The following is a 25,296-nucleotide window of genomic DNA, read 5'->3' on the forward strand; positions in this document are numbered from 1 at the left end:
TGTTTGATTTGATGGATTTAAGTTCTGCTTGCAGATGTTAATGAAATATATATTTTTAATAAACTAACTTACAGGGGCTGCAATACGTTTTTGCTAGTGTATCATTGCCTCATCATTAGTGTCTTATCTAATTTATTTGACAATGCAATGCCACATGAGGCTGCTCTGATGCACAGTCACACCTGTGTACTGGATATTAACATATGAAATCAAGCGGCCATTTTGGACATTGAGTCAGATGCATGAAATTGGTTTTAAATATGTTTTTAAAAATGGTTATTTTGTGATTTTTTGCCACAGTACTCCTCGGCAGATAGAGCATTTTGAGATATGGTGGTGATAATGGTTCCACTACCTGAAATAGAATAAAATATTAGCGGCAATGATCTCAAGCATTACGTTAACATTAAAAGCTCTTGCAAAATTATCACGTAGAATTGGGCCAAAAATTTGCACCAAGGCTAAACTCATTTGCTATGGAAAATGCAGAGCAAATGCTACATATTGCTGTGACATATATAATAGAATTTAGCCTCGGAACTGCTTGCTAACGAGAAATTAATTCAGCTTCACAAGTTGAATTCTTTTGGCATATCCTATAGCTGCAGCATTGGTTAATTTATTTGTAATACATGTTGAAGTATTGTGTGCGGATATGGGCATCTCATTACGGAAAGGGTAATGGAGCCATAGAAAAGGTGCAATGTAGTTTCTCTACCATGATACCATCGATGAAAGAATACAGTTATAATGAAAAACTTAAACTAGGACCATATTCACAGGAGCAGGGAAGGTTAAGGAAGATCAAATAGAATTGTTCCAAAGTTTGAAAGGCTTTGAGGAAGGAAATGGTGAAAAATTATTTCAAACAAGGGGACATAAACTCAAGATTAGTACCAGAAGGATAAAGGGGGAGGTCAGAAAAATTGATTTTGCACAAAAGGTTATTAGAATATAGAATACATTCTAATAATCTTTGGGCAAACCGGATGTTAACGCTGAGGCAATCATGGCATTTAAGAGGGAATTAGATAAACAATTGAAAAAGTAAGATGTTTGAGGGGTAAAGGGAAAAGAAGGAAACTAGAATTAGAGAATCCTGAGTTGAGCTGCCACAGGCGCAGTGAGACAAATGGTGTCCTTTGTGCTGAAACTTTGATGATTGTATGTTAATGTTGTACAGTAAAGACAAGAAAAAAGATGAACAATGCTAAGGGTATGTGACATCATTGCTATTACTTCTGAGTAGGTAAATAGGTCAGCCTGCATAATGGCCTGGCTGTCTTCAGCCACCACCTCTACCCTTTCCTTAATTGTGATCAATGACACACCCTATGTTGTCTCATCAAACTCACTAATACCGTCTGAAGTATCTGTGTCTGAGCAAGGGCCTGCTTCATCTGACACGGGTGCTCCAGAATGCTGAAGTGAGCGTGCCAGTCCTGCTCTACCACCTTCCTCCACTTCAGCTTGTGGACTTTCCGTTAAAAAATAAAGATGGCACAAATGAGCATATGTCTGTTCTGCATATTGTTGTTATAGTAACAGTGCATGCTGTGTTTCATGACGCAGCTTTGAACCTCATGAAGATCATTAGCATAATGAACATGTGCGGTTATTATTGAACAAACCACAATTATTGCCTCCAAAAACTCCAGTTCCCCAGGCCCTATCTGGCATCCAGTTTATAGTAGGAAAGGGGTTTTATTTCCTCCATGTCCCCAGTAGACCTGGCCATTTATACCATTTTTCCCGGGTTTCCGTCAGTCTTCCACAGAAGTTGTGGTGGGAGATTGAGGAAATTTCACCCCCTTGTGTCATAAGGAATATTTAACATTACGATGTGGGAATTTATAACTTATTAATGTAAGAAGAATATTTTACAATAGTTTTGCAATGGTATATTTAACTAGTATTTACATAGAGATGTCTACAGAACTCCTGGCTAATGAATATAAACAGCTTTGCACAGTTATGTAGCTGTGGATTTGTTTATAATGGCAGCAAAACAGTATGAGAAACAGTTATTGACAACCTTGAAAAGGCCAATTACAGAAATCCTCATTTGTTGAGGTCATTTGTAACCGTCCCGCCTGGTAGAAACCAGGCGAGTCAGCAGTTAAAATGCCCCGAGTTACTTCCCTGCCCTAGAACCATCAGGATCCCACTGTCTGCGATTTTAACCTGCCCTCCTCAGCAGGCAGTAAACACACCCACCCAAAGCTGGCGGGGTCCTTCTTTATATATGCATGTCAGATCCCGATGACATCATTGGGACCCGACTGTAATTTTAACTCCAGCCTACGGCTTTCCCGTTGGGCCAACTCGAGGCAGAAGAGGATTAGCCGAGGCCAATAAAGATAAAGCGTTTTCCTTACCTTTGCGGGGCCAGGAGGAGCAGGAGTGCAGCCTCCGGGCCAGATGATTTTTTGCCACTTCCCACCTACTTCTAGCTCGTTCCGGACGGGAAGTCAACCAGCAGGCTTCAATTGAGGCCCGGCCGTCAAAATCGGCCAGGCCACATTTTGCCACGGGCAGTTTGGAAATTAACTCGTCAGCGCAATTTCCCACCAGAAACCCGCTGGCAGTTAAATCCAGGCCATTATCATTATATTACACAACAGCATATTCAATAGGCAAGGGCTGTTTCTGCAACTTAAACCACAACTGTAGAATATGCTGTTGAGTAAATATTTGAGCTCTGTCTGTTATTCTGTAGTCTCTAATTTGCTAATTTATTCAGTTGTGGGAACAGTAACTACTTTCCTGCTGCTCCCTCAGTCCTCATGATAACCACAGACTCAAAGATTGGAAAATATTATCGATTTTTTTTTTCTCAATGAGATAGAAATATAAACTATGTGTAATTCATTAGAAGTGGAAAAGTTAAACAATATAAATAAAAATGTTGCAAATCTACAGGGAAGTAGCAGCAGTTACAGTGATGTGCTCACTGTTCCCATTCCATATCAAGCAGATTGCTGAGTGCCAATGAATGAAGAACGTCAACAAGATGTGTATGTAGTAACTTTCTAGTAGGACTACAATGTTGCTCCCCTGCAGATCAGTGGACGTGCTGAAGAAGTGCCTGGCAGCAGGTGTAAATCTGGATTCTGGATTCATGTGTTCCTCCTCCATACTTAGGACTCTTTGTATATCAAAGTTGTGAAGTATGCAGCTGGTAATGATAATCATAGAGACTCTGGGGTGGGGGGAGATTGTACTTCCTGATCTGTATAGATATCTGAAGTATTACTTCAAGATGGCAGTAGTATGCTCAGTAACGACCCTGGCGAAGTATGGACTTTGTATTGTCTGCATTCTGTCAATGGCTGCTGAAAGGGTATCATTAGGCAAGAGGGTAGCTTTGATCTCTGAAGAACCGTCTTTCAAGTCCACCTTCACCTTCAAATAAGCCTAACACAGATGATTGTCTTAAATTGTAAATATCATGGCTGCTGTCTGGGAAGCAGGCATTGACCTGCATGATATGGTGTTGTTGGTCACTGGTCAGCTGCACAACGATGCAATAGAAATGCTCTTTTGCCTTCGTCTAAGTGAGGGATTTTAGTGCTCGAGAATGGAATACTTCCTATTTCAGGCAACCACTCTCAGGACCAGTGTCAGCATCAAGCATACCTGGTCAAGTATCGTATAGCACAACCATATACAGAGTACAGCTCACTCTACCCTTCCCCAGCAACGTATCTCAACCCCGACCTACTGCGCCAATGTGTCACTTTTCTTATTTCCCACACCAGCCAATTTGAGTGAAATTGCCAATAAGGGACAGGTTGGTGCTGTAGGTCCATGCCCACTGGGAATCAGATTGAGACTGCCCAAATTCAACTCACGTAGTTGACTCTATGGAGGAGAGAGAGAAGACTTTCATCCAACAGTATTGTTGGATTTGAATCTAGAACCCAGAGGAGACAGACCAGTATCTAGCTCATTGTGCCACCCAGAAGCCCTATTTACGTAAGACATTGCATTGTGCCCATAGTCACACACATGCCAGCAATCATCCCCTTTGCTTTCAGAATTGCAGCAGCCCAATGAAAATGGTAGCCCTGTTGTTGTTCGTTGGGAAAAGAAATGAGGTGTTGGTCCTATTGAGTAAAGTATCAGTTTGATGTAAAAATGGACAGCATATTGGCTGTGATGTCCTCTGAATTAGGCTGGAAGGAGCCAGAGGCATAAAAATTAAGGGCCAGGGTCACCATGGTGGCTACTAATAGTGCCATTCCTAAGTTCCAGATTGTCTGCAGGTATGCTTGAAACAGATAGCATAGCTCTCTAACTGCCTCCCTTCTGAACCTGAGCCCCCAGAACAAGTGCTTCTTAGTCACAGTGAGATAGCTTTATCTGGGCCTCTGGTGATGCCATTAGACAATTCTTCTCTGCTCTTGCTCATCATCCTCCACTAAATCAAGTGATGGGAAACACCGAAAGCGGTGTCCATGTGAACTTTCTGACAGGTGTGAACTTTTTGACTCCAAAAACTGATGGACAGTGCTGCAGTTAACCTCTGATTCCCAACATGTGAGAACTTGCCTGAGCTCTAATTCCCATTTTGTGTGGGCGACATTGGCATATTGCACATGCGATGTGTGAATACTGCAATTTTGCAGGCTTCCTGTTCATCAAAGTATAATCTCCCAATTTGCGTGAAGAATAAGCTTAACACTTAAGTCTGTAAGCTAAACCATCCACTGAAAAAGCCTGCAGCAACCTTATGATGGGGCACAGCGGGGGGAAGCACACAGCCTCCAGAATCTCCACATTTCTGACCAATATCACGCAATTGCTACCAGACTAGGGCTTTACACCAACAACAATTTCTAGGATAAAAATATTGACATCCTTATGGTTTCTTAGATGTGTAAATTGAAAAAACCTTCATGATAAATTGTGTAAATATATAATTCATGTGACGAATGGGTAAACATCTCTGTAGAGAGGTGAAAGTCATTCCAAATAAAGTCAGTAACAAGCTTAAATCATTCTCTATGGTTAAAATTACCCTCAAATAAATATAAAGCACATTTGTTATATTTGCTTGTTATATCTTATATTAGAATGAGCTAAATACTCAATAGTAAATTATTCCCTCCCCCATGTGAGGGGAGATTGACACAGTTCACTCTTATAAACTGTCATACTGTGAAAGATTTTGTATTCAGTGTCTCAATACAACAACAGTTTGCACTTATATAACACCTTTAACGTAGAGAAACATCCTGAGGCACTTCACAAAGGAGGGAGGAATTGATTCTATGATTCTGTGATTTAACACCAAGCAGAAATTGGGAGAAGAGTTGGGAGGTGACCAAAGGCATAATTGAAGAGATAGATTTTCAGGAGGTTTTGGTGGTAAGGAGAGATGTAGCAAGGCAGAGTTAAGAGAATTCCAGAGTGCAGGGGCATGAAGGCTCCTCTGATAGAACAGAGGAAAGTGGGGGGTGCAGAATAGTCCCATATCAAAAGAGCAGTGGATGTGAGGTGGCAAGAATCAATGTCTTTATTTATTGTAACTACAGTCATACCTGATTTTATTCACATGTAGATTATTAGGTTGGTAATCAATAAATTGGACCAGTGTTACAGTGAACCAAAAAGTACAAACAAAACCTTCATGTAAAATACTGAGTTACTTAAGATAAAGGACCAACCACTGCTAAAATTTCTCTTCCCACATCATAAATGGTTGAATGTAGATCATGTCTTTATCATGCTTGCATTTCTTTGAAGGAAACTTCCGACACTTCCCATCCAACCGATAATACATAATCAGGCAGATTAATTAAACTCGCAACTCTACTCCAGTGGTTTTATCTTTGAAGAATAGTTTTTCTAATTGTGAATGGTATCAGTTTATTTCCCCTCAATAGCCAGCCTCAGGATCTATAGTGACAGCCCAAAAACACTCCATCTGGATCGCTAACAGTTTTCATATCTGTTCAAGAAGAATACATTTCATCAAAAAAACCTTTAACAAATTTTTTTTGTTTATCAAACACTCAACGTTATGGTACAGCCCTATGCCACCAAAAATGTTATTGCAACATATTTGTCACTTCTCTGTTCCCTTGATGAAGACCTTTAATATTGGGTGATAGTATTTTCTGCAGCTGTTTCTTTACTGCTTTTGTTCCAAGTTTTTGCGTCAATGAAAGAGTCAATCTTTTATCAAATATCAGTGGACAGTAACTGAGCAAAAATCAGTCCCTTCTGTGTTCCAAAAATACAAACAAATCCTATTTATAAATGAAAAGTGGAGTTGGCTGATATGTACTGGAATCGTTTCACAAATTTTCTCATATGTGGATTGGTTGATGGGCGTGGTAATGTTAGTGGTTATGATATTGGACCCGCAACCCAGAGGTCAGAGTTCACATTCCACCATGGCAATTGTGAAATTGAATTCAACAAACCTGTCATGACCATGAATACCATGATTGTTGTAAAAACCCAACTGGTTCACTGATCTGCTTCAGAGAAGGGAACCAGGCATTCCTACCTGGTCTGGCCTACATGTGACACCAGCCCCACATTATGGGGTTGATTCTTAATGTCCTCTGAAATAACCTGCTAACCTGCCAGTTGTGAAAAAAAATGCTATAAATTTATGGCCCCTAGAGATATGCAAAAAATACAGCCCGAGAACAAATTAAAAAAAGAAACAATGATTCCATATTTGTGTCGTGTAAGTCAAGTTGAATGCTGCATCCCAAATGAGTTTAGATCAGTTTGTTCTGGATTCAGATTGGGTTGACTGCAACACCGCTCGAATACATTTGGCTTTTTAATGCTCCACATCGAATTATTTTTACTCTAAGATGGCTTTTGATTTGGATTTCTCCCCGATTGACAGCCCTAGTTTAAGGTAGGTTTGATTTAGGAAGCCCACACTGCACCCACATGGACACCCTTGACTGCTGGTGCAGTTGCACTGTGCTCATTATTATATGTCAGTGACTGATCCAAATCATGTTCTTACTCAAGTAAACAGTGGTCTCCTGCTGCATAACAGGGAGAACTATTGAACTGCATCATAGTTATTCAACTTAAGAGTGATCCAAATTAGGTTTGATTCCCCGCTGTAAACAGCAGTCTTACAAATCCAGCTCGACTCACAGTAATGTACAGTCTGCTATGGTTAGAATTCTGCAGTGAATTTCATGAATCTCTTTGATTATAATCATTAAGTCTGGTGTTTTCTTTGCAGCTGAATGGCAGTGGTCAAGTGGTAAGCAAAGTCCCGAGCCACTACATTTCTACACAGATGCTGGCGCCGCCACCTCCCCCATCCATGGCCAGATCAGTAACATTGGCAATGCCACCAGACACCAAAACAACCACAACAACCACAGAGGGTGGAGCAACGTCACCAACATCACCCAGTAAGCATTTTCTGTTTTCTTAAATACAGACTGAAAAGATTTGGGATTTTCTACAGAAACTAGAAAAATGCCTTTTATAAAAAGCACAGCACTGTCCTAGAATTGTAGAGCATCAAAATGGCGAGGTGGCGATTTGTAATCAGGCTTTTTTGTTCAGCTTAACCACATCACTGTGGTAGACTTAATCTTCAGGGCACATCAGTATATCTGTGAAATCATGAGACTTAGCTGCATTTTTTCACTTTCCTGACGCACATACATTTATATTCTGCTTCCAGATTTATCAGATATATTACGATTAGGTTCGTAGAGTGAAAATGTATCCATAATTCTTGTATGAAAAGTGCATATGGAACCAATCATTTCTCAGCTGTGTCACAGAATGAGTCCTGTAGCACTTTACCTCGCAAAAAGTCTTTTAAAAACTTGAATACATTACTTGCTGTAAGAATTAAGAATCATTGTCACAGTTTAAGTATTTTCTTTTCCAGTTATTATACTGTTTCTGAGCTCAGTAGCCAGATGTTCTGGTTACTCGACTCAGGCATATTACTGTTGAGGAAGCTCCATTGTATCTCCACTGATCTACTAAGTCTCCACTATTGCCAATCAGTGATTTTTTTTTAGTCAATCAGTTGGCATTAGGTGTTTTTGGATAACTGTAAAGCCAGATTCTGTATTTCAACATTTATTTTCCCATATCAGCTGCCTAAAGAATAGATTTGATTCTATCAGGAGAATCTGAAACATGAAGTTTGAATTTGGATCCAGATCCAGGTCATTCACCAGCCCAGTTTCTCTGAGTTGCTAAGCCTGGCTTGTATTCCCTTGAGTATAGAAGATTAAGGGGTGATCTAATTGAGTTGTTTAAGATGATCAAAGGATTTGATAGGGTAGATAGAGAGAAACTCTTTCCTCTGGTGGGGGAGTCAGGAACAAAGGGGCATCACCTTAAAATTAGAGCTAGGCCACTCAGAAGTGATGTCAGGAAGCAGGTCCTCACACAAAGGGTAGTGGAAATCTGGAATTCTCTTCTCCCAAAAAGCTGTTGAGGTAGGTCAATTGAAAATTTCAAAACTGAGATTGATAGATTTTTGTTAAGCAAGGTTATTAAGGGTTATGGAACCAAGGCGAGTTGTTGGAGTTAAGATACAGATCAGCGGTGATGTAATTGAATGGTGGAACAGGCTTGAGGAGCTGATTGGGCTACTCCTGTTCCTATGTTCCTATCTGGTTCCAACCAAGCTGAAGCTGCTATAATATATGTTTTACCAACCTACAATCCATCCTAGAGATGCGTTGTGATGTGATTTTGATTGCCTTGCTCTTGCTATCATTTCACATCATATCCTCTCTGGCTGTGATCAGACTATTTCCCATGCACACATGGTCATTTTGCTTTGACCACACTGAAAAAGCACCACAGGGCATTACAGTGGTGCAGAGTATTAGGCATCCATAACAATAGCAACCTGGAAAATTAGCAAAAGCTGACCAACAGCTTCAAAAAAGATGACACATCCCTCAAAAAGCTGACAACTCAAGGTACCTCTGAAAATAGTTCTATGACATGTAGTCACACTGAAAATACAATAAGGAACAAATAAGCTTGTCATTACTTAAGCTGCCCGTTTACTCAACATAGGAACAGGAATTGCTAGATGAAATAAGACCACGGTCCATCTAGTTCGCCTTCTACCATCCTGGTAGTCGCATGATACAACAATAATGAAGTTATTAACTAATCATAGCAATCAATCTCCATCAATTAGTTTACAACAGACCTACCCTGACATGAGTTGAGGAAAACCCTAGTGATGGAAAGCTTTGAGAACCATAGGTCCAAAGTCACCTGTTCTCCCAAATATGCTACATTTACCATACTTCACGTCTCAAATCACTCATATACTATACCCCAAAATATTATTTTCTGAAAGAAATCTATTTAATTTGCATTTGAATGAATCAATATTATCTGCTTCCCTCAGGAGCCTGTACCATATGATTTGCCACTTGCTTACTGAAATAATGGCCCCAATATTTACGGGGAGGCAGGGAGGGTGCGAGGGAGCGTGCTAGCACGGGGAAAACCTGGCAAGGCCAGGGATTTGGAGGTCCTGACGAATTTAACGGCAGGACCTCATTATAATTTTTTCCTTCCATTTCTTGTCCGGCAGCCGGGGGGCTTGGGAGGCCGGCCATCACTGGGGGGCTGGCGAGATAGGAGGTGATCAGCGGGGACAGGAGGATAGGCTGGGCTTCCTTGAGGGGCCGGGGGGAGCACTCCTCCTGCTCCAGGCCCACAAGCATTGCTGTAAAAGGCACCTACCTTCTTGAGCCGGCAGCTCCTGCCTTCCTTTGAGCGCCAGGTTTCCCGAACCTGGGGAAACCCAGCCAGCAACTGTTAAATTTGAGTCAGGCTCCCAATTGCTCTAAGGGAGCCTGATTTAAATGTTAATGAAGTGTCCCACATCTCCAAGGCGGGTTGGGGATGCATTCCTCATTTTAAAATTTTTAACTCCCTGACCCTCCCCTGCCCATTGTGGAGGGGGTTAACATCGGAGCCAATGTTTCCGTAATTTAGTTTTGAATTTACCCCCCTTCAAGCATAGTCCGTGCTCTCTGGCTCTACAACGTGTCCTGGTCGATTATCTAGTCCCTTTAGAATCCTAAAAACAGCAATCATATCACTCAACGTTCCAACACTTAGGAACATAGGAACAGGAGTAGGCCATTCAGCCCCTCGTGCCTGCTCCACCATTTGATAAGATCATGGCTGATCTGTGATCTAGCTCCATATACCTGCCTTTGGCCCATATCCCTTAATACCTTTGGTTGCCAAAAAGCTATCTCAGATTTAAATTTAGCAATTGAGCTAGCGTCAATTGCCGTTTGCGGAAGAGAGTTCTACCACCCTTTGTGTGTAGAAATGTTTTCTAATCTCACTCCTGAAAGGTCTGGCTCTAATTTTTAGACTGTGCCCCCTACTCCTAGAATCCCCAACTTGTATAACAGAAGATTGTGGTAAAAATAGTTCAGATTTTGCTTCACTTTTTGCAGTGAAATTGTGAACTGTTGTGATGTGTGTTGTACTCTCTTGCTGAATCGGATTATTAAATTATTTTAAGATTATTCATATGATGCTTTTTGTCCATTCTTGGGATGTGGACGGTGCTGGGAAGGCCAGCACTTATTGCCCATCCCTAGTTGCCCTGAGAAGGTGGTGGTGGACCTTCTTCACAACTGAGTAGCTTGCTAGGCCACTTCAGAGAGCAGTTGAGTCAACCACATTGTTCTGGGATCGGAGTCACAGATAGGCCAACCTGGGTAAGGACGGCAGGTTTCCTTCCTTAAAAGGCATTAGTGAACTAGTTGGGTTTTCATGACAATCCAACAACTTCATGGCCACTTTTACTGATACCAATTCCAGCATTTTTTAAATTCCCAAATGGGTTTTTAAACTGCATTACAAGTCCAGTAACCACTACACTACCCAGCCCGAGTACAATAATTATAGTAACACACAGGCACTGTTCTCCCCTCTCCCTCCTCCCCCCCCACCCCATCCCGCTCACAGGCCACTCTTCTTTCCTTTTTCCATCCAGTTTATGCTGCCGCTCTTCTCAAATTTCTGCTTGTTTCAGTGGTAGCATCCTAATCGCTGAGTCACAAAGTTGTGGATTCATACCCCACTCCAGGACTTGAGCAGAAATCTAGATTGACATTTTAGTACTGAGAAAGTACTGCATTGTCCTTCAGATGAGACATTAAACCAAAGCCCTGCCTGCCTGTCCCAGTGTTTCAGGTGGATGTTAATGTTCCTGTGGCACTATTTGAAGAAGAGCAAAGAGTTCTTTGTGCCTTGGATAATATTCCTTCCCTCAGCCAAAATCAACAAAGAAGATAACTGTTTGTGGAACCCTGCTGTGTACAAAATGGTTGCTATCTTTCCCCACAAAAGAGCAGTGAGTGCTGTTCAAAATAATTCATTGTTTGGGATGTTTCTGACAGATGTAATAAAGTGTATATAAATGCAAGTTATTTTTTCCTGACCCCTTAGTATACACTGACACAATTCCCCCTCCTATCTATTCACACCAGCACTTTCCCCCCTTTTCCCCCTGACTTCCCCCCAGTTCATGCTGGCACTCTTCCTTCTCTACCCCTCAACTCAAGTCAGTACTCTTTTTTTTCTCCCCCCACCTATTCCAGCTGGAACTCGTCTCCCTCCTTCCCATTTTATGCTGGCAGTCTTCTCTCTCCTTTCCTCCTCAGTTCATGCTAGCAATTGTCTTCCCCCTCCTGCTTCAGTTTATGCTAGTCCTGTGCTTCCATTTCCCTGCCCCTCCCCCTCCCCGTCAGCAGTTCATGCTGGCACTCTACTTCTCTTTCAGTTCACGCCGGCAATCTCCTCAGTTCTCATTTGGCACTCTCCTCCTTTCTTCCCTTAATGTTACTCCCAGCTGCCACCTCTGCTGCACCATCATTTCCAGACTCCCCAAAGTTCCATCCTTGACACCCTCCTCTTCCTTATCTGCATGCTGCCCCTCAACAACATCAACTGCAGGCATGGGTTAGTTTCCACATATATGCTGATGACATCCAGCTGTACCTCTCCACCACTTCTCTGGACCTCATGATGAACTCTGTCCTCTCAAGACTGGTCTTGACTTGAATCACAACTTCCTTTGACTGAACTTTGGGAAGATGATAGCCACTGTTTTCGGTGCCCAATGTAAACTCCACTTCTTTGCTATTGATGCAGCCCCCTTCCCTCACCATTCACTTAGGCTGAACAAAATGTGATCGCCCTCAGCAGTGTGTTCGACTCTGTGCTGAGCTTCATATCCCACATCCTTCTTCATTACCACGTCCACTCCCTTCCACCTCCACAACATTACCCATCTCAACCCCTACTTCAACTCTGCCAATGCAGAAATGCTTAAGCATGCTTTTGTCACCTCCAGTCTCAACATCTAATGTTCTGTTGCTGTTTATATTTATCCCCCATTAACTCCAATTTGCCCGAAATGCGGCCTTCTGTCACACACTGAGTCTTGCTCACCATCAACCATGTCCTTGCTAAACAACACTGCCTCCTTAGCTCATAACGTATCCAATTTAAAATCCTTTTCCTCATCTTCAAGTCCCTCCATACCTTGCACCTCCCTACCTCTGCAGCTTGCTCCAGCCATGCATCTCCCCCCTCCCTTACACCACACCATCTGTGGCAGAACTTTTGGTTTCCTAAACGCCTCTGTATTTGTATTTCTCTGTCCTCCTTTAAAAACCTTCTCAAAACCCATCTTTTTGACCAAGCCTTCAGTCACTTCTCCTGACATCATTCCCATGACTAGGTGTTTGTTTGTGTTATTGTTTCTCTGTAAAGCACCTTGGATAGTTTGGTATGTTAAAGGCAGTATGTAACTCTTAAGTTGTTGTTGACATCCAGTGTCCATTGGACTGCTGGGAAACAGGCTTGTATCTATAATTTTCCACATGTTGAGATCCCAATCTCAGCCGTGCAGAGGTGCCAGATGTTTATCTGCAGAAAAGAGGAGAAAATTAAATGGTTACTCGCCCTAACCCAATCTTTTACAACTTCTTTTGTCCACCTAAATTATAATATATCTGAACGGGACAAATAGAGATCTATTGGCATCTGGATCAAAATTTAGCATTGCACCCCATCTAATGATATGATTAACGACTGAGGTTCCTGCCCTTTCCGATACTGTTTGAGGGCAAAAAAAAATGGTGAAACTTTTCTGACAGGCTGTGCGTCAACTGCTAAAATAAAGCATCCTATTTTGTAAAATTCTGTCTATAGTTTAAATTTATTCAATGCGATGCTTTTATTTGATGCATTGTTGACAAAAAAAAGCAAAAGTATTTCTCAACATTTGGCTCAGTTAAGTGTAGTCTTGCCATCTATGGAATCCTGTTGCATGATCACTCAACAGTTAGTCATGGGGATTAAATGTTAAAGCTGCTGGCTTTTGACTTAAAAGATATCACAGGGTGGGGGTAATTTCATTGTGAAATTATAAAACCAGGAAAATTGCTCAGAGAGACATAAAGGAAAGTAAGTCATAAAATTTAACAGACGCTGCGGAGTACTTACATTCAAGAACTCTTTTATTCCCCCAAATGCAACATACAGTTGTGGTATAAACAGAACACACCAAGTGTTACTAGATGTAAATGATGATAGAAATTGGTAGTTTAAGAGTATCGAGAAAGTGGGTAGTATGTCATTAAACTGCGTACCTGAGTGATTCTAATTTTCACTGACATAATCGCAGAATTAGAATGATTTAGTGCTTTGATTGTTTTCTTATAAAATTGAATAACGTGTTGAATAATGCGGATTCACATTATTGTAACAAGTGTGAATCTCAGCTGGCCACAAGCACATCATAGGAAGTCTTGTGAAATCCCCTCTCATTCGCCATAACTCTGAAATTGACACAAAAGTACAGCGTCAAATACCTTGGCCTGGATTTCACTGAGTTGCATCGTAACTTGATTTTGGGGGTTTCATGCAAAGTCTTTTGGGTGAAGTCCAATACTCATAAATAACTATGGCTAATAATCACAAAAATCCTCCCAGGACATCACTTCATTGTGAGTGCTAAAGATGGCCGTATTAAAAGCCTGTCAAAATAAATAATAAAACAAAGAATTTATGCCCTAACAGCATAACTGCATAAATACTTAGCCTACAGCAAACATCATTTTTTTTCACTTGACCACATTATAAAGTATATGTAGATTAATGGATGGATAATGAACAGAGTTCTGAGAATATAATTTAATTGAGCAATTCTGAGAACATGAGGGCATTAAGACTGAATTACAGCCTTCAACTCCTTCCATAGCATCTGCTATTTTATAAAACATGCACTAAGTGTATTTGGGGAGTATTTTTCTCCCTTTTTACTGGTACACAGACTGTTCTGATCATGGTAATGCTAAGATAAGTTCTGAGAGCAAAATGCTAGCAATTTAAAGGGGCAGCACTGACCTTCATGAAAGGATTGTGATGTCTGTGAAGCAAGAGATCAATAAAAAATGATTCAAGAAGAATGTAATAATGCATTCTTAAAATCATTCTCCACATCATTCTTAAAATCAGTTAAAGGTAATAGATAGGGATGATCTCAATTTCCAAAATAGGCAGCTTCATGTTAATTTGCTGAATATTTAATTTGGCCAATCAAACTTTCAATTTGCCCTCTTTTTTTACGATAAAACACAGGAATGGTAATGTGCAGAGGGACAAAATATTCCTCTTATCAGCACCCTGCCATTTTCCCTATCATTAAGTCAGGTAGTGGGGCAAGCAACAACTGCCTATGGCTAGTGGAACTGGTAACTCTGTGTATTTCAAGTTATCGTTTCTCAAGTGTGTCATTTCTGGTTGCTGAAATTAAGGGAGTTAGGCCTCTGTTGCAATATATGTCTAATTCTTAAAAAAAATTAAAGCCCATTTTCCAGGGTTTAGTGGGGAGTGTGCTAGAAAATCTTAGTCTCACACATGTCCAGATTAGTCCCTTCCATCTCTGGGGAAACCTGAATGGTTAGAGGGGATCTATGTTCAACTGAATTATCATCTAATTCACCTGAACTATTGTCTAATAGTTCTATTAACTAATCCTTAATCCTAAAAAGAGAGGTATTGGTAATGAACAATAGAATTTGCAATTATGTAGCAACGTTCACATTCTCAGGACATGCTGTACAGCCAGTCAGTTACTTTTACCACTGTTTTGTAGGCAAGCAGGGCAGCTAATCTGCATACAGCAAGGTCCCACAAACAGCATTGAGGTTAATGACCAATTAATCTATTTTTGGCGGTTTGAATGAAGGATAATTATTGGCCAGGACACTGAGAGAACTCCCTTCTTCGAATAGTATCATGGGATCTTTTACGCCCACCTGAACAGGCAGAGCAGGCCTCAATTTAGCCTGTCTTAGCCGCTTGATTGCCGTGTTTTATGGTTTGCAGTTGCTAATTAGTTATAGTCTCGGAGTAGACGTTTTATATAGCACTGCCCTGATGTGACATAATGATGTCACAGGACAGAACCATGATGATAATACATCAACAACAATTTGCATTTATCTAGCGCCTTTAATGTAGTAAAATGTCTCAAGGTGCTTCACAGGAGCGTTAGCAGATAAAATTTGACATCGAGCCACATAAAGAGATATTAGGACAGGTGAGGTAGGTTTTAAGGAGCATCTTAAAGGAGGAGAGAGAGGTGGAGAGGCAGAGAGGTGTAGGGAGGGAATTCCAGTGCTTAGAACCTAGGCAGCTGAAGGCACAGCCGCCAATAATGAGGCAATGGAAATTGAGATTGAACAAGAGGCCAGAATTGGAGGAACACAGAGTTTTCGGAGGGTTGTAGGGCTGGAGGAGGTTACTGAGATAAGGAGGGGCATGGCCATGGAGGGATTTGAACACACTTTTAATTCAGGGCGTTGCTGGACCGGGAGCACATGTATGTAGGCAAGCACAGAATTGATGGATGAATAGGACATAGTTCAAGTCAGGGTACAGGCAGCAAGGTTTTGGATGAGCTGAAGTTTACAGAGAGTGGAAGGTGGGAGGCTGGCCAGGAGAGAATTGAAATATTCCAGTCTGGAGGTAGCAAAAGTATGGATGAGGGTTTCAGCAGCAGATGGGCTGAGGCAATGGGCAGAGACGGGTGATATTACGAAGATGGAAGTAAGCGGTCTTGGTGACGGAGAGGATATGGGGTTGGAAACAAAACTCAGGGTCATATAGGACACCGAGGTTATGAACAGTCTGGTTCAGACAGTGGCCAGGGAGGGGGTAAGCGCCTTGGGACGTTTTACTACATTAAAGGCGCTATATAAATGCAAGTTGTTGTTGTTGTTGATGAAGTCGATGGCTAGGGAACCGATTTTGTGGTGGGGACCAAAGACAATCAGGAACAAAATGCTTCCAGGCAGCTTTTAACATGCAATTTTAAAGCACAATTTACAGTAACAAGAAGGAACTGACAGATAGTGATAAATGTATCGGTATCCCCTGTTTAATATATAGGATTCTGTGACAGTTTGATAAAATAGATTTCCCCTTTAAGTACATAAAAGTATGGCACTTTTCATTTAAATTCATAGCTTTGCAGATTGAGCATGCTTAAGAAGAAGAAAAATTACCCTATTGGCTTCCATGCAGCAAATTGGCTTTAAGATTGTCATCTCACTTTCATTGATGTGACTGGGTTCTGTAGTTGCTGTCTGTATTGCAGTGATTCAGATCCCTAATTTTCTGTTTTAAATTGCAGTATTCAAATTCCACACATAAACTGCTGAATGTAGAAACTATACAAATCCACCAAAATCTAATCAGGTTATCTAATCTAATAAAGTGTCAGCCTTGGTTTAGAGGTAGCACTGTCGCCTCTGAGTCAGGAGATTGTGGTTTCAGGTCCCATGTGAGCACATATCTAGACTGACACTTCAGTGCAGTACTGAGGGAGTGCTGCACTGTCGGAAGTGCCGTCTTTCGGATGAGACGTTAAACCGATGCCCAGTTTGCCTTCTCAGGTGGACTTAAAAGATCCCATGGCACTATTTGAAGAAGAGCAGGGGAGTTCTCCCAGTGTCCTGGCCAATATTTATTGCTCAACCAACATCACTAAAACAGATTATCTGGTCATTATCTCATTGCTGTTTGTGGGACCATGCTGTGCTCAAATTAGCCGCCACATTTCCCTACATTACAACAGTGACTACACTTCAAAAGTAAAGTGCTTTGGGACGTCCTGAAGTAGTGAAAGGCACTATATATATGCAAGTTCCTCCTTTCTTTATCCCATTGGGACCTTCCGAGACAAAACAAATAACATGTCAAAAGGTAATGAATATGCACGTTGTCGGAACTACACTAACTTTTCGCTTGTAAGTTTTATAAATAAGTAATAACAAACACATTTCAAAACAAAGCATTGCTGCGGGTGAGAACATCTGAGGTACTTGTCTTCAAATAACAGCATTCAAGCACACAGAACAAAAATGGTTTAAATTTAGTTTGCCCTCAGTATGTGGTTAAAAATTTAAGTAGTTAACAATTTGGCTGCTATTCTGGGTAAACACTTTTTGCTTATAAGGACTCAACTTAAGCACACTGAATAATTTACATTACAAATCTCATAAATGGGCACGGTAATCATTTGAAAAGAGGAATATTTACCTAGATGGTGATTGGTTTAAATAATTTATTTTGGCTCATGATTTATATATGAAACGTTGTGTACTGCTAGGGGCCGTCCATAAGTATGTACACTGGTAAGGGGAGAAAGAGGGGATAGCCTAAGAGTATGTACGCTCTTCTCACTTCTCTGTTTCTCCCTGCAGCAGCCAATATGTTTGTTAGAAAGAGACAATATTTAATACAAAAGTAGAAAGAAAACAAAGCAGGGTAATTGCTCAATTAGTCACAGGAGCTCCAGCTGGAGTGGGAGAGCTGCCCAAAATATTTATTTCCCCAAGATTTTTTTCTGCTGAAAAGCATCTCTTCCTTTTGGATAAAAAGTTCTTTCTGGGATTGTTTGCCCATGGTGCTGGTTTAATGGACAGTGGAAGGGCATGAGGATAAAGTGGAGGAGGAAAGGCCGGCGGAAGTAGAAAGAATCATAGAAAGGTTACAGCCCGGAAAGAGGCCATTCGGCTCATTCCAGTAGCCCTGCAGTTTCTTTCCCTTCAAGTACTTTCCAGTTCCCTTTTGAAAACCACGATTGAATCTACCTCCACCACCTGTCCTGGCAGTGCATTCCAAGTCATAATCACTCGCTGTTAAAAAAAAAGTTTTTCCTTGTTTCACCTTTGGTTCTTTGTGAAGAAGTGACCTCCTTCTCGGGGTCCTGCAAGCATGGGTGCTCAGGCTTGTACTTCTCAGAACACGGTCTGAAAGATGGGCTCCTCACGCCAGTTTGCAGACAGCTCCTCGATGATTCTTGAGCCTCCACTGGCAGATTGAAGGATTGGAGCTGAAGTTAGCTGTGGCCATGCAAACACTCTGGTCCCACCAGCACTGTACATACACAGCAGTGACAAAACAACAGCATTCCTCCTGAAACAGATCCACGGGTAGGAACACAAATCTGGGAAGCTGCTGGTCTTATTCAACAGGCTGCTGAACTGGTTCAGGTCACTCTTCTGCAAGAAGGGGATAGAGTCGCCACGGGTGGGGCTGCAGTACTCAGAGAAGACAATAGCCAAGAATTTCCTTAGAGTCATTCCTGCTCTGCCATTGTAAGTGTTGCGGAAACCCCGTTTACGCATGCAAGAGGGGTTATTGGCACACATTCGTTGAAGTTGCGACAGTGGAATGGGAGCGGCTGCAATGAAATTCCAGACCAATGTTTTGAATGTGATAGTCACCATGTTTTTGTGGGGCAGAGGCAGGGTGGTCAAGCAGGCTTGGTTAAGAAGTCAGGATTTTTGGCACACATACTTTATGGCAGGCTCTCTACTCACTCCCACTGAATATTGTGTTAATGTAATAAAGCAGAGTGCGAGTGTTTCTGTGTGCAGTGATTTGGCAGTACTCTGTTTTGGGATACTGCCCATTCACTTCTAGGACTTGAGGTAAAGTAAAGCCAAACAATATGAGATAAGATTCTTCCTTTTGCAGCTATTAGGAGTCCTAAGTGAAATGTCTTGAGATGTTCTCCTTTGAGTTCTCACCAAATACTAATAAATGTACGTAACATTTATTCCTGGAATTCTGGTTTACATTGGTCACAAGGATAGTTAGTGCAAGAAGTGTAAATTGTCATTTTGATGAAGTAAAGAATGGTGTTTGGAGGAGAGAGGTACATTGTCAGGGAAATGTCTGCTCATCTGACCTGGGAGTTTATATTGATACTGAAAGCCTAAATTCCTTCTCCAGATGAAGGTAGTGGTTAGAATACATGCTATGAATATGTTGCAAGTCATTACCTCAGAAAGCCAGCCAACCTTGAAAGCTTTAATGAAAAGTCTTTGATTAAGATGTTGCCAGTGATTTATTCAACAAACTGTGAAACGTCTTATCGTAACCTCAGTTAGATCCAATTTACATCCTTAGGACCTGTCACGTCAGCAAGACAAGTTTATTGGACAGAAACAAGTCGTTGGCTATAAACTGCTAGATTTCTTAAAATAGTAAATGGATAAATGAGCAGAAGCAATGAAATACTGTAGATTTAGTTACAAGCTTTGCTATCTGTCCTCAGAACATAGAAATATAACAGTTATGTTTGCTAAGCTTAACTGCACTGTAAACTGCACTGGCCACAAGTTCCCTGAATATTAACATTTACATAGTGGTTTGTTATTGACCATCCATGGAGTCTCTGTGGCCAAGAAACACTTTTCAAAAATGACCAGAACAAATAAAATTTAAATATGTGTCTCTTAAACTCAAAAAAAGCTGCAAATTAAAACTATACACAGATAAAGCCCTCAAGGTACTTATATTTTAATTAAATAAACCCCCCGCCCCCCACACACACACACACACCTCAGATAACTGGCCAGACACAGCATCTATGTTCTGGGGCTATTGTATCAAAACAAGCTGAGCTGCTATCTGTGAGTGATCCTGGTTTTTAAGTCCATATGTACCATGACAGAAATAAATAATTGTAAACAATTTTACAACACCAAGTTATAGTCCAGCAATTTTATTTTAAATTCACAAGCTTTCGGAGATTTTCTCCTTCCTCAGGCAAATGTTTCAAGAGCTCCTTGAAGCCTACGCATTTATACATATTGAACAATACATGGTGTTTACAGACTGCCCCTGCAACTGCCCGTTGCCAAGGCAATCACCGTGTTCAGACAGAGAGGTGTCACCTGCAGAACCCCCGAATACACATTCAACAAAAAAACAAACGGAAAAAAAAACAGAGAAAAAAAAACACAGAGAGAGGCAGAAACATCCGGAAGGCAGAGAGAGCCTTGGCAACGGGCAGTTGCAGGGGCAGTCTGTAAACACCATGTATTGTTCAATATGTATAAATGCGTAGGCTTCAAGGAGCTCTTGAAACATTTGCCTGAGGAAGGAGAAAATCTCCGAAAGCTTGTGAATTTAAAATAAAATTGCTGGACTATAACTTGGTGTTGTAAAATTGTTTACAATTGTCAACCCCAGTCCATCACCGGCATCTCCACATCAGAAATAAATAAGCCAGTGCATACCAGGATACATTATAAAGAAAATGTTTACTGGAGAATACATAGTATATTCACCATTTCCCCCATGACCTCATGATAATGAAAATTATCACATCATTAGATTGTATACAGGCTAAACTACTATTCTGGATTTCTTTACAAATAAAATACACAAAAGCAGAAAAGCATAGGCAAGATACTAAAAAGCAAGTATTTACATGAACAAACTGGAATTAGTCCGCAAAAGCTTAACATCGTCTTCTCGCAAAAAAGCGCCCCTTTTTAGTCTTGATGCCTCAGCTCATCTGCTGCTGAAACCCTCATCCATGCCTTTTTGTTACCTCTAAACTTGACTGTTCCAATGCTGTCCTGGCTGGCCTACCATCTTCCACCCTGAATAAACTGGAGCTCATCCAAAACTCTGCTGCCCGTATCCTAACTCGCACCAAGTCCCGTTCACCCATCACCCTTGTGCTTGCTAACCTACGTTGGCTCCCGGTCTGGGAAGTTCTCGATTTTAAAATTCTCATCCTTGTTTTCATATCCCTCCATGGCCTTTCCCCTCCCTATCTCTGTGACCTCCTCCAGCACTACAACCCTCCGAGATTTCTGCACTCCTCCAATTCTTGCCTCTTGCGCAGCCCCGATTTTAATCGCTCCACCTCTGGTGACCATGCCTTCAGCTGCCTAGGCCTAAGCTCTGGAATTCCCTCCCTAAATCTTTCCGCCTCTCTACCTATCTCTCCTTCTTTAAGACACTCCTTAAAACCTACCTCTTTGACCAAACTTTTGGTCACCTGTCCTAATATCTCCTCATGTGGCTTGGTGTCAAATTTTGTTTGATAATAGCTCCTGTGAAGCACCTTGATACGTTTGTTATGTTAAAGGCGCTATATAAATGCAAGTCGTTGTTGTTGGAACATAATAGTTTTTTTGGATAAATCAGCCAAGCTTTCTCTTTGGTACACCGTCCACAATCTTTTGGGATGAGAAATTTCACATAGAATATGTATCATGAGCGCCCCATGGAGCCAAACTAAAGACTAGCAACCAGATTTACAATATTTATCCCATGGAACATTTTTAAAGTAAAGCCATTTTCTTTTGAAATGGTCAAGCAAACAAACTTTTAACAGTCTTCACCTTGGTTGACAATGGTATGACGACTTGTAACTACCAACTTCCCCATCATTAAGGTCTGCTTGATTTGAAACCTGACACTAATAGTAAATAACATTTCAGCTGACAAAACAGCAGACATTAACATTTTAAACATGTTGTCCTGGTCCTAATGACTGCTTTTACCTTAATTGCTTTCCCTCTTTCTCCCAGCCTGTCTGTTTCCTGCCTTCAATTTATATCTACCCATGAGAACAGCTTCTATTTTATTTCCTAACTACTTGAAATAATATAAAACTAAAGCAAGAAATTACTATTTTTGTCACAGGTACATTGTTCATTAAACATTTCACCACGAGAATTTTTAGTAAAAGTCTTTGGACCTGAAATTCCATGGGGTTTCTCCCATTCTCCTGTTTGGTGGGAAATCAATGGAACCTCAGGGAAATCATAGAATCATAGAATCATAGAATGGTTACAGCACGGAAGGAGGCCATTTGGCCCGTCAAGTCCTTGCCGGCTCTCTGCAAGAGCAATCCAGTTAGTCCCACTCCCCTACCCTTTCCCCATAGCCCTGTAAATTTTTTCCCTCCAAGTACTTATCCAATTACCTTTTGAAAACCATGATTGAATCGGCTTCCACCACCCCCTCAGGCAGTGCATTACAGATGTGTAAAAAAGTTTTTTTCATGTCGCCTTTGGTTCTTTTGCCAATCACCTTAAATCTATGTCCTCTGGTTCTTGACCCCTCCGCCAAAGGGAACAGTTTCTCTCTATCTACTCTGTCTAGACTCTTCATGATTTTGAATACCTCTATCAAATCTCCTCACAACCTTCTCTGCTGTAAGGAGAACAACCCCAGCTTCTCCAGTCTATCCAAGTAACTGAAGTCTTTCATCCCTGGAACCATTCTAGTAAATCTCTTCTGCACCCTCTCCAAGGCCTTCATATCTTTCCGAAAGTGTGGTGCCTAGAACGAAAGTGTGGTGCCCAGAACTGGACACAACACTCCAGTTATATATGTGGCCATTTTTCACCCGTTTACACAATTTCTCTGGGTGAAAGTCAGCAATGAGATATGGGAACAACTTGGTTTTGAAAGAATTCTAAAAAAAATCTCAATCTCTATCAGTTTCAACAACAATAATAAATTGCATTTATATAGCGCCTTTAATTAGAATATGCCTCACAGGCTTAATCAAAAAAAAGATGCCAAGCCAAAGAAGGTGTTCAGAGGGATAACCAAAAGCTTGGTCAAAGAGGTTTAAAGGAGGGAAGCGGCATGGAGAGGTATAGGAGTTTAGGAAGGGAATTCCAGAGCATGGGACTGATACGGCTGAAAGCACAGCCGCCAGTGGTGGGACAAAGAGGCAGATGCAAAACAGGCCTGAGTCAGATGGACTGAGGCAGGGACAGAGGTGGAAGATGTTATGGAGGTGGAAGTTGGCAATCTTTGTGATGGAGAGAATAGGGTGTTGAAAGCTCAGCTCTTCAAATCTTTGCAATATCGATAATTTCTGTATGTATACCTTTATATTTGTGTATATATAAATGCGGTTCAATGATTCCTTTGATTTAATAAAAAAATGTATTTGAGTGTAATGCAGTGTAATATTAATACACTATTGTGCATCTATCCATCGCTTCTAACACTACTATTTCATTTCAGCCTACACGACACCTGGCACCCCCCCAGCTAACCGTTCCTTTGTGGGAATAGGACCAAGAGATCCTGGCAGCCTTTATCAGCCACAGGTATTGTAGCAGGTCTAGTTTCATTGATGGTTTGTATGTAATTAGTCTCCCTTTCAGATGTAGGTCATTTCAGCTTTGAAAACATTGTCGAGACCCATGATAAACTGTTTATATCAAGAAAATGCATTGTTCCAAGAATTATTCTCTAATCAGTCCAAGCAGGTCTTTAGAGAATGGGTTCAAGTTTTTCTTGGACCACTGTACTTCTAGCTGATTTCTTAACTATTTGATTTTGCAAGAAACAGCTTGTGAGTGTTAATTCAATGTATTGTGTGTATAAGTGACACGGGTCACCGAGGACATGGTATAAACCATTCAAAGTACCTGATTCAGTTCACATGAAAATGCAACATGGTGTTTTTATGCTTGATTTGGTAAAGGGTGTAGAACCATAGAAAAGACTCACATCATTGCTCGTCTGAGTAGTTTACTTGAAAGTTACATACTTTAAGACAGCCGATTATAGCCCCAGCAAGTTGTTTTTCAGTATTTAGTCTCATACTAAGGATCTGGAATACTTTTTTTGGCTAAGACAGACTTTCTGCAAACACTAATTAAAATAGCACTTGAAACAACAAGCAACCTAACCTCACTACATGTATTTAGGGGTAATTTTGCAAGGCTCCACTCCAAGCGTGGAGCTTCACTCGATGAGAGCATGGGTTACAGAATTGGCCCTATAATGTTATACCCTATATCTGACCTAAACTGCTGTCAAGCAATGCTTTATGACAAAATCGAAGTCTTGCAAAGTTACCTCCATATGTCATCTTTAAATAATTGATTTGCGGTAAATTATTATGTATTTTATATTTACCCACATGTGAAGAATGAAATAAGCAGCCTGATATGAATACATTGTAGTATATCCACGTATACACTTTGGGCTCGATTTTCGCACCCCCGAGCGGGTGCGCTCGCGGCGGGGGGGGCTGCGAAAATCAGGGATTCCCGGGGCGGGTCTGGAGCCCGGCTCCAACCCGCCCACTTCCAGGTTCCGCAGTGATGCGCTGACATGCGCGCGCAGCCCCCGCATGTGGGACTCCCGTCGGCAATTAAAGCCGGCGGGGTGCCACTTAAAGTACTCATTAAGGTATTTCAGGTCGTTTACAGACCTGATTAACATAACATTTTAGGAGGGGTGGGATTTTGCAATGAACTGAGACTGTTTCCTGTACTGGGGGAAACACTCCCAGTCCAAATGGACGTGTTGCAGCCATCAGCCTGTGGCAGCTGCAAAGGTCCATTTGACAGGTGGGGGGGGAGACCCTCACTCAATGCAGGAGGTCACTCTGTCACTTTGGACAAAGTTTGGCCTCCACCACCCTCCTCCTAACAATAAAATTCACAAACTTGCACACTTACCCCGGTGTCCAGACACATGTACCTACTTTGCGGACCCCCTCAAATGTACATCTTGCGGATGGGGGCCGCCGTAGCTGCAGTCATGACCTCCTCGGAGGACGAATAGTATCACCAGCCTCGCCGGCCACACTGCCCACCTCTGACATGTGGAGCCCCACAACACAGTGCTGTGACACATCCACCTGCACAGCAGGAGGGAGGGCAACGGCAGAGAGAGACGCATCGCAGAAGGCATTACCCTCGCCACAGGGTCTACAGACCGAGGCTCAGCTTCCTGGACCTCTCTGAGCAGCAGTGCACACGGAGGCTCAGAGTCACTCGACATGTAGTCGTGGACATCTGCAGCCTCCTTTGCCGAGCTGCTCCCGGCTGGCCCGAGCACCACCTTCTTACCTGTCGCTGTCAAAGTCACCACTGCCCTCAACAACTTCTCCTCCGCATCCTTCCATGGTGCAAC

General features: G+C 41.6%; 1 protein-coding gene across 3 annotated transcripts in view; it reads left to right on the forward strand.

Moving 5' to 3' along the window:
• The window catches only part of nfic (nuclear factor I/C), a 396,187-nt gene that overhangs the window by 310,511 nt on the left and 60,380 nt on the right, over positions 1–25,296 (forward strand). For all 3 annotated transcript variants that reach the window (XM_067968254.1, XM_067968253.1, XM_067968255.1), the window contains 2 exons: positions 7,229–7,403; positions 23,389–23,474. In XM_067968254.1, the coding sequence (XP_067824355.1) occupies positions 7,229–7,403; positions 23,389–23,474 (261 nt within the window). The remainder of the gene's footprint in view (positions 1–7,228; positions 7,404–23,388; positions 23,475–25,296) is intronic.

The sequence above is a fragment of the Heptranchias perlo genome, chromosome 29 (genome assembly GCF_035084215.1).
Source record: "Heptranchias perlo isolate sHepPer1 chromosome 29, sHepPer1.hap1, whole genome shotgun sequence".
Lineage (NCBI taxonomy): Eukaryota > Metazoa > Chordata > Chondrichthyes > Hexanchiformes > Hexanchidae > Heptranchias > Heptranchias perlo.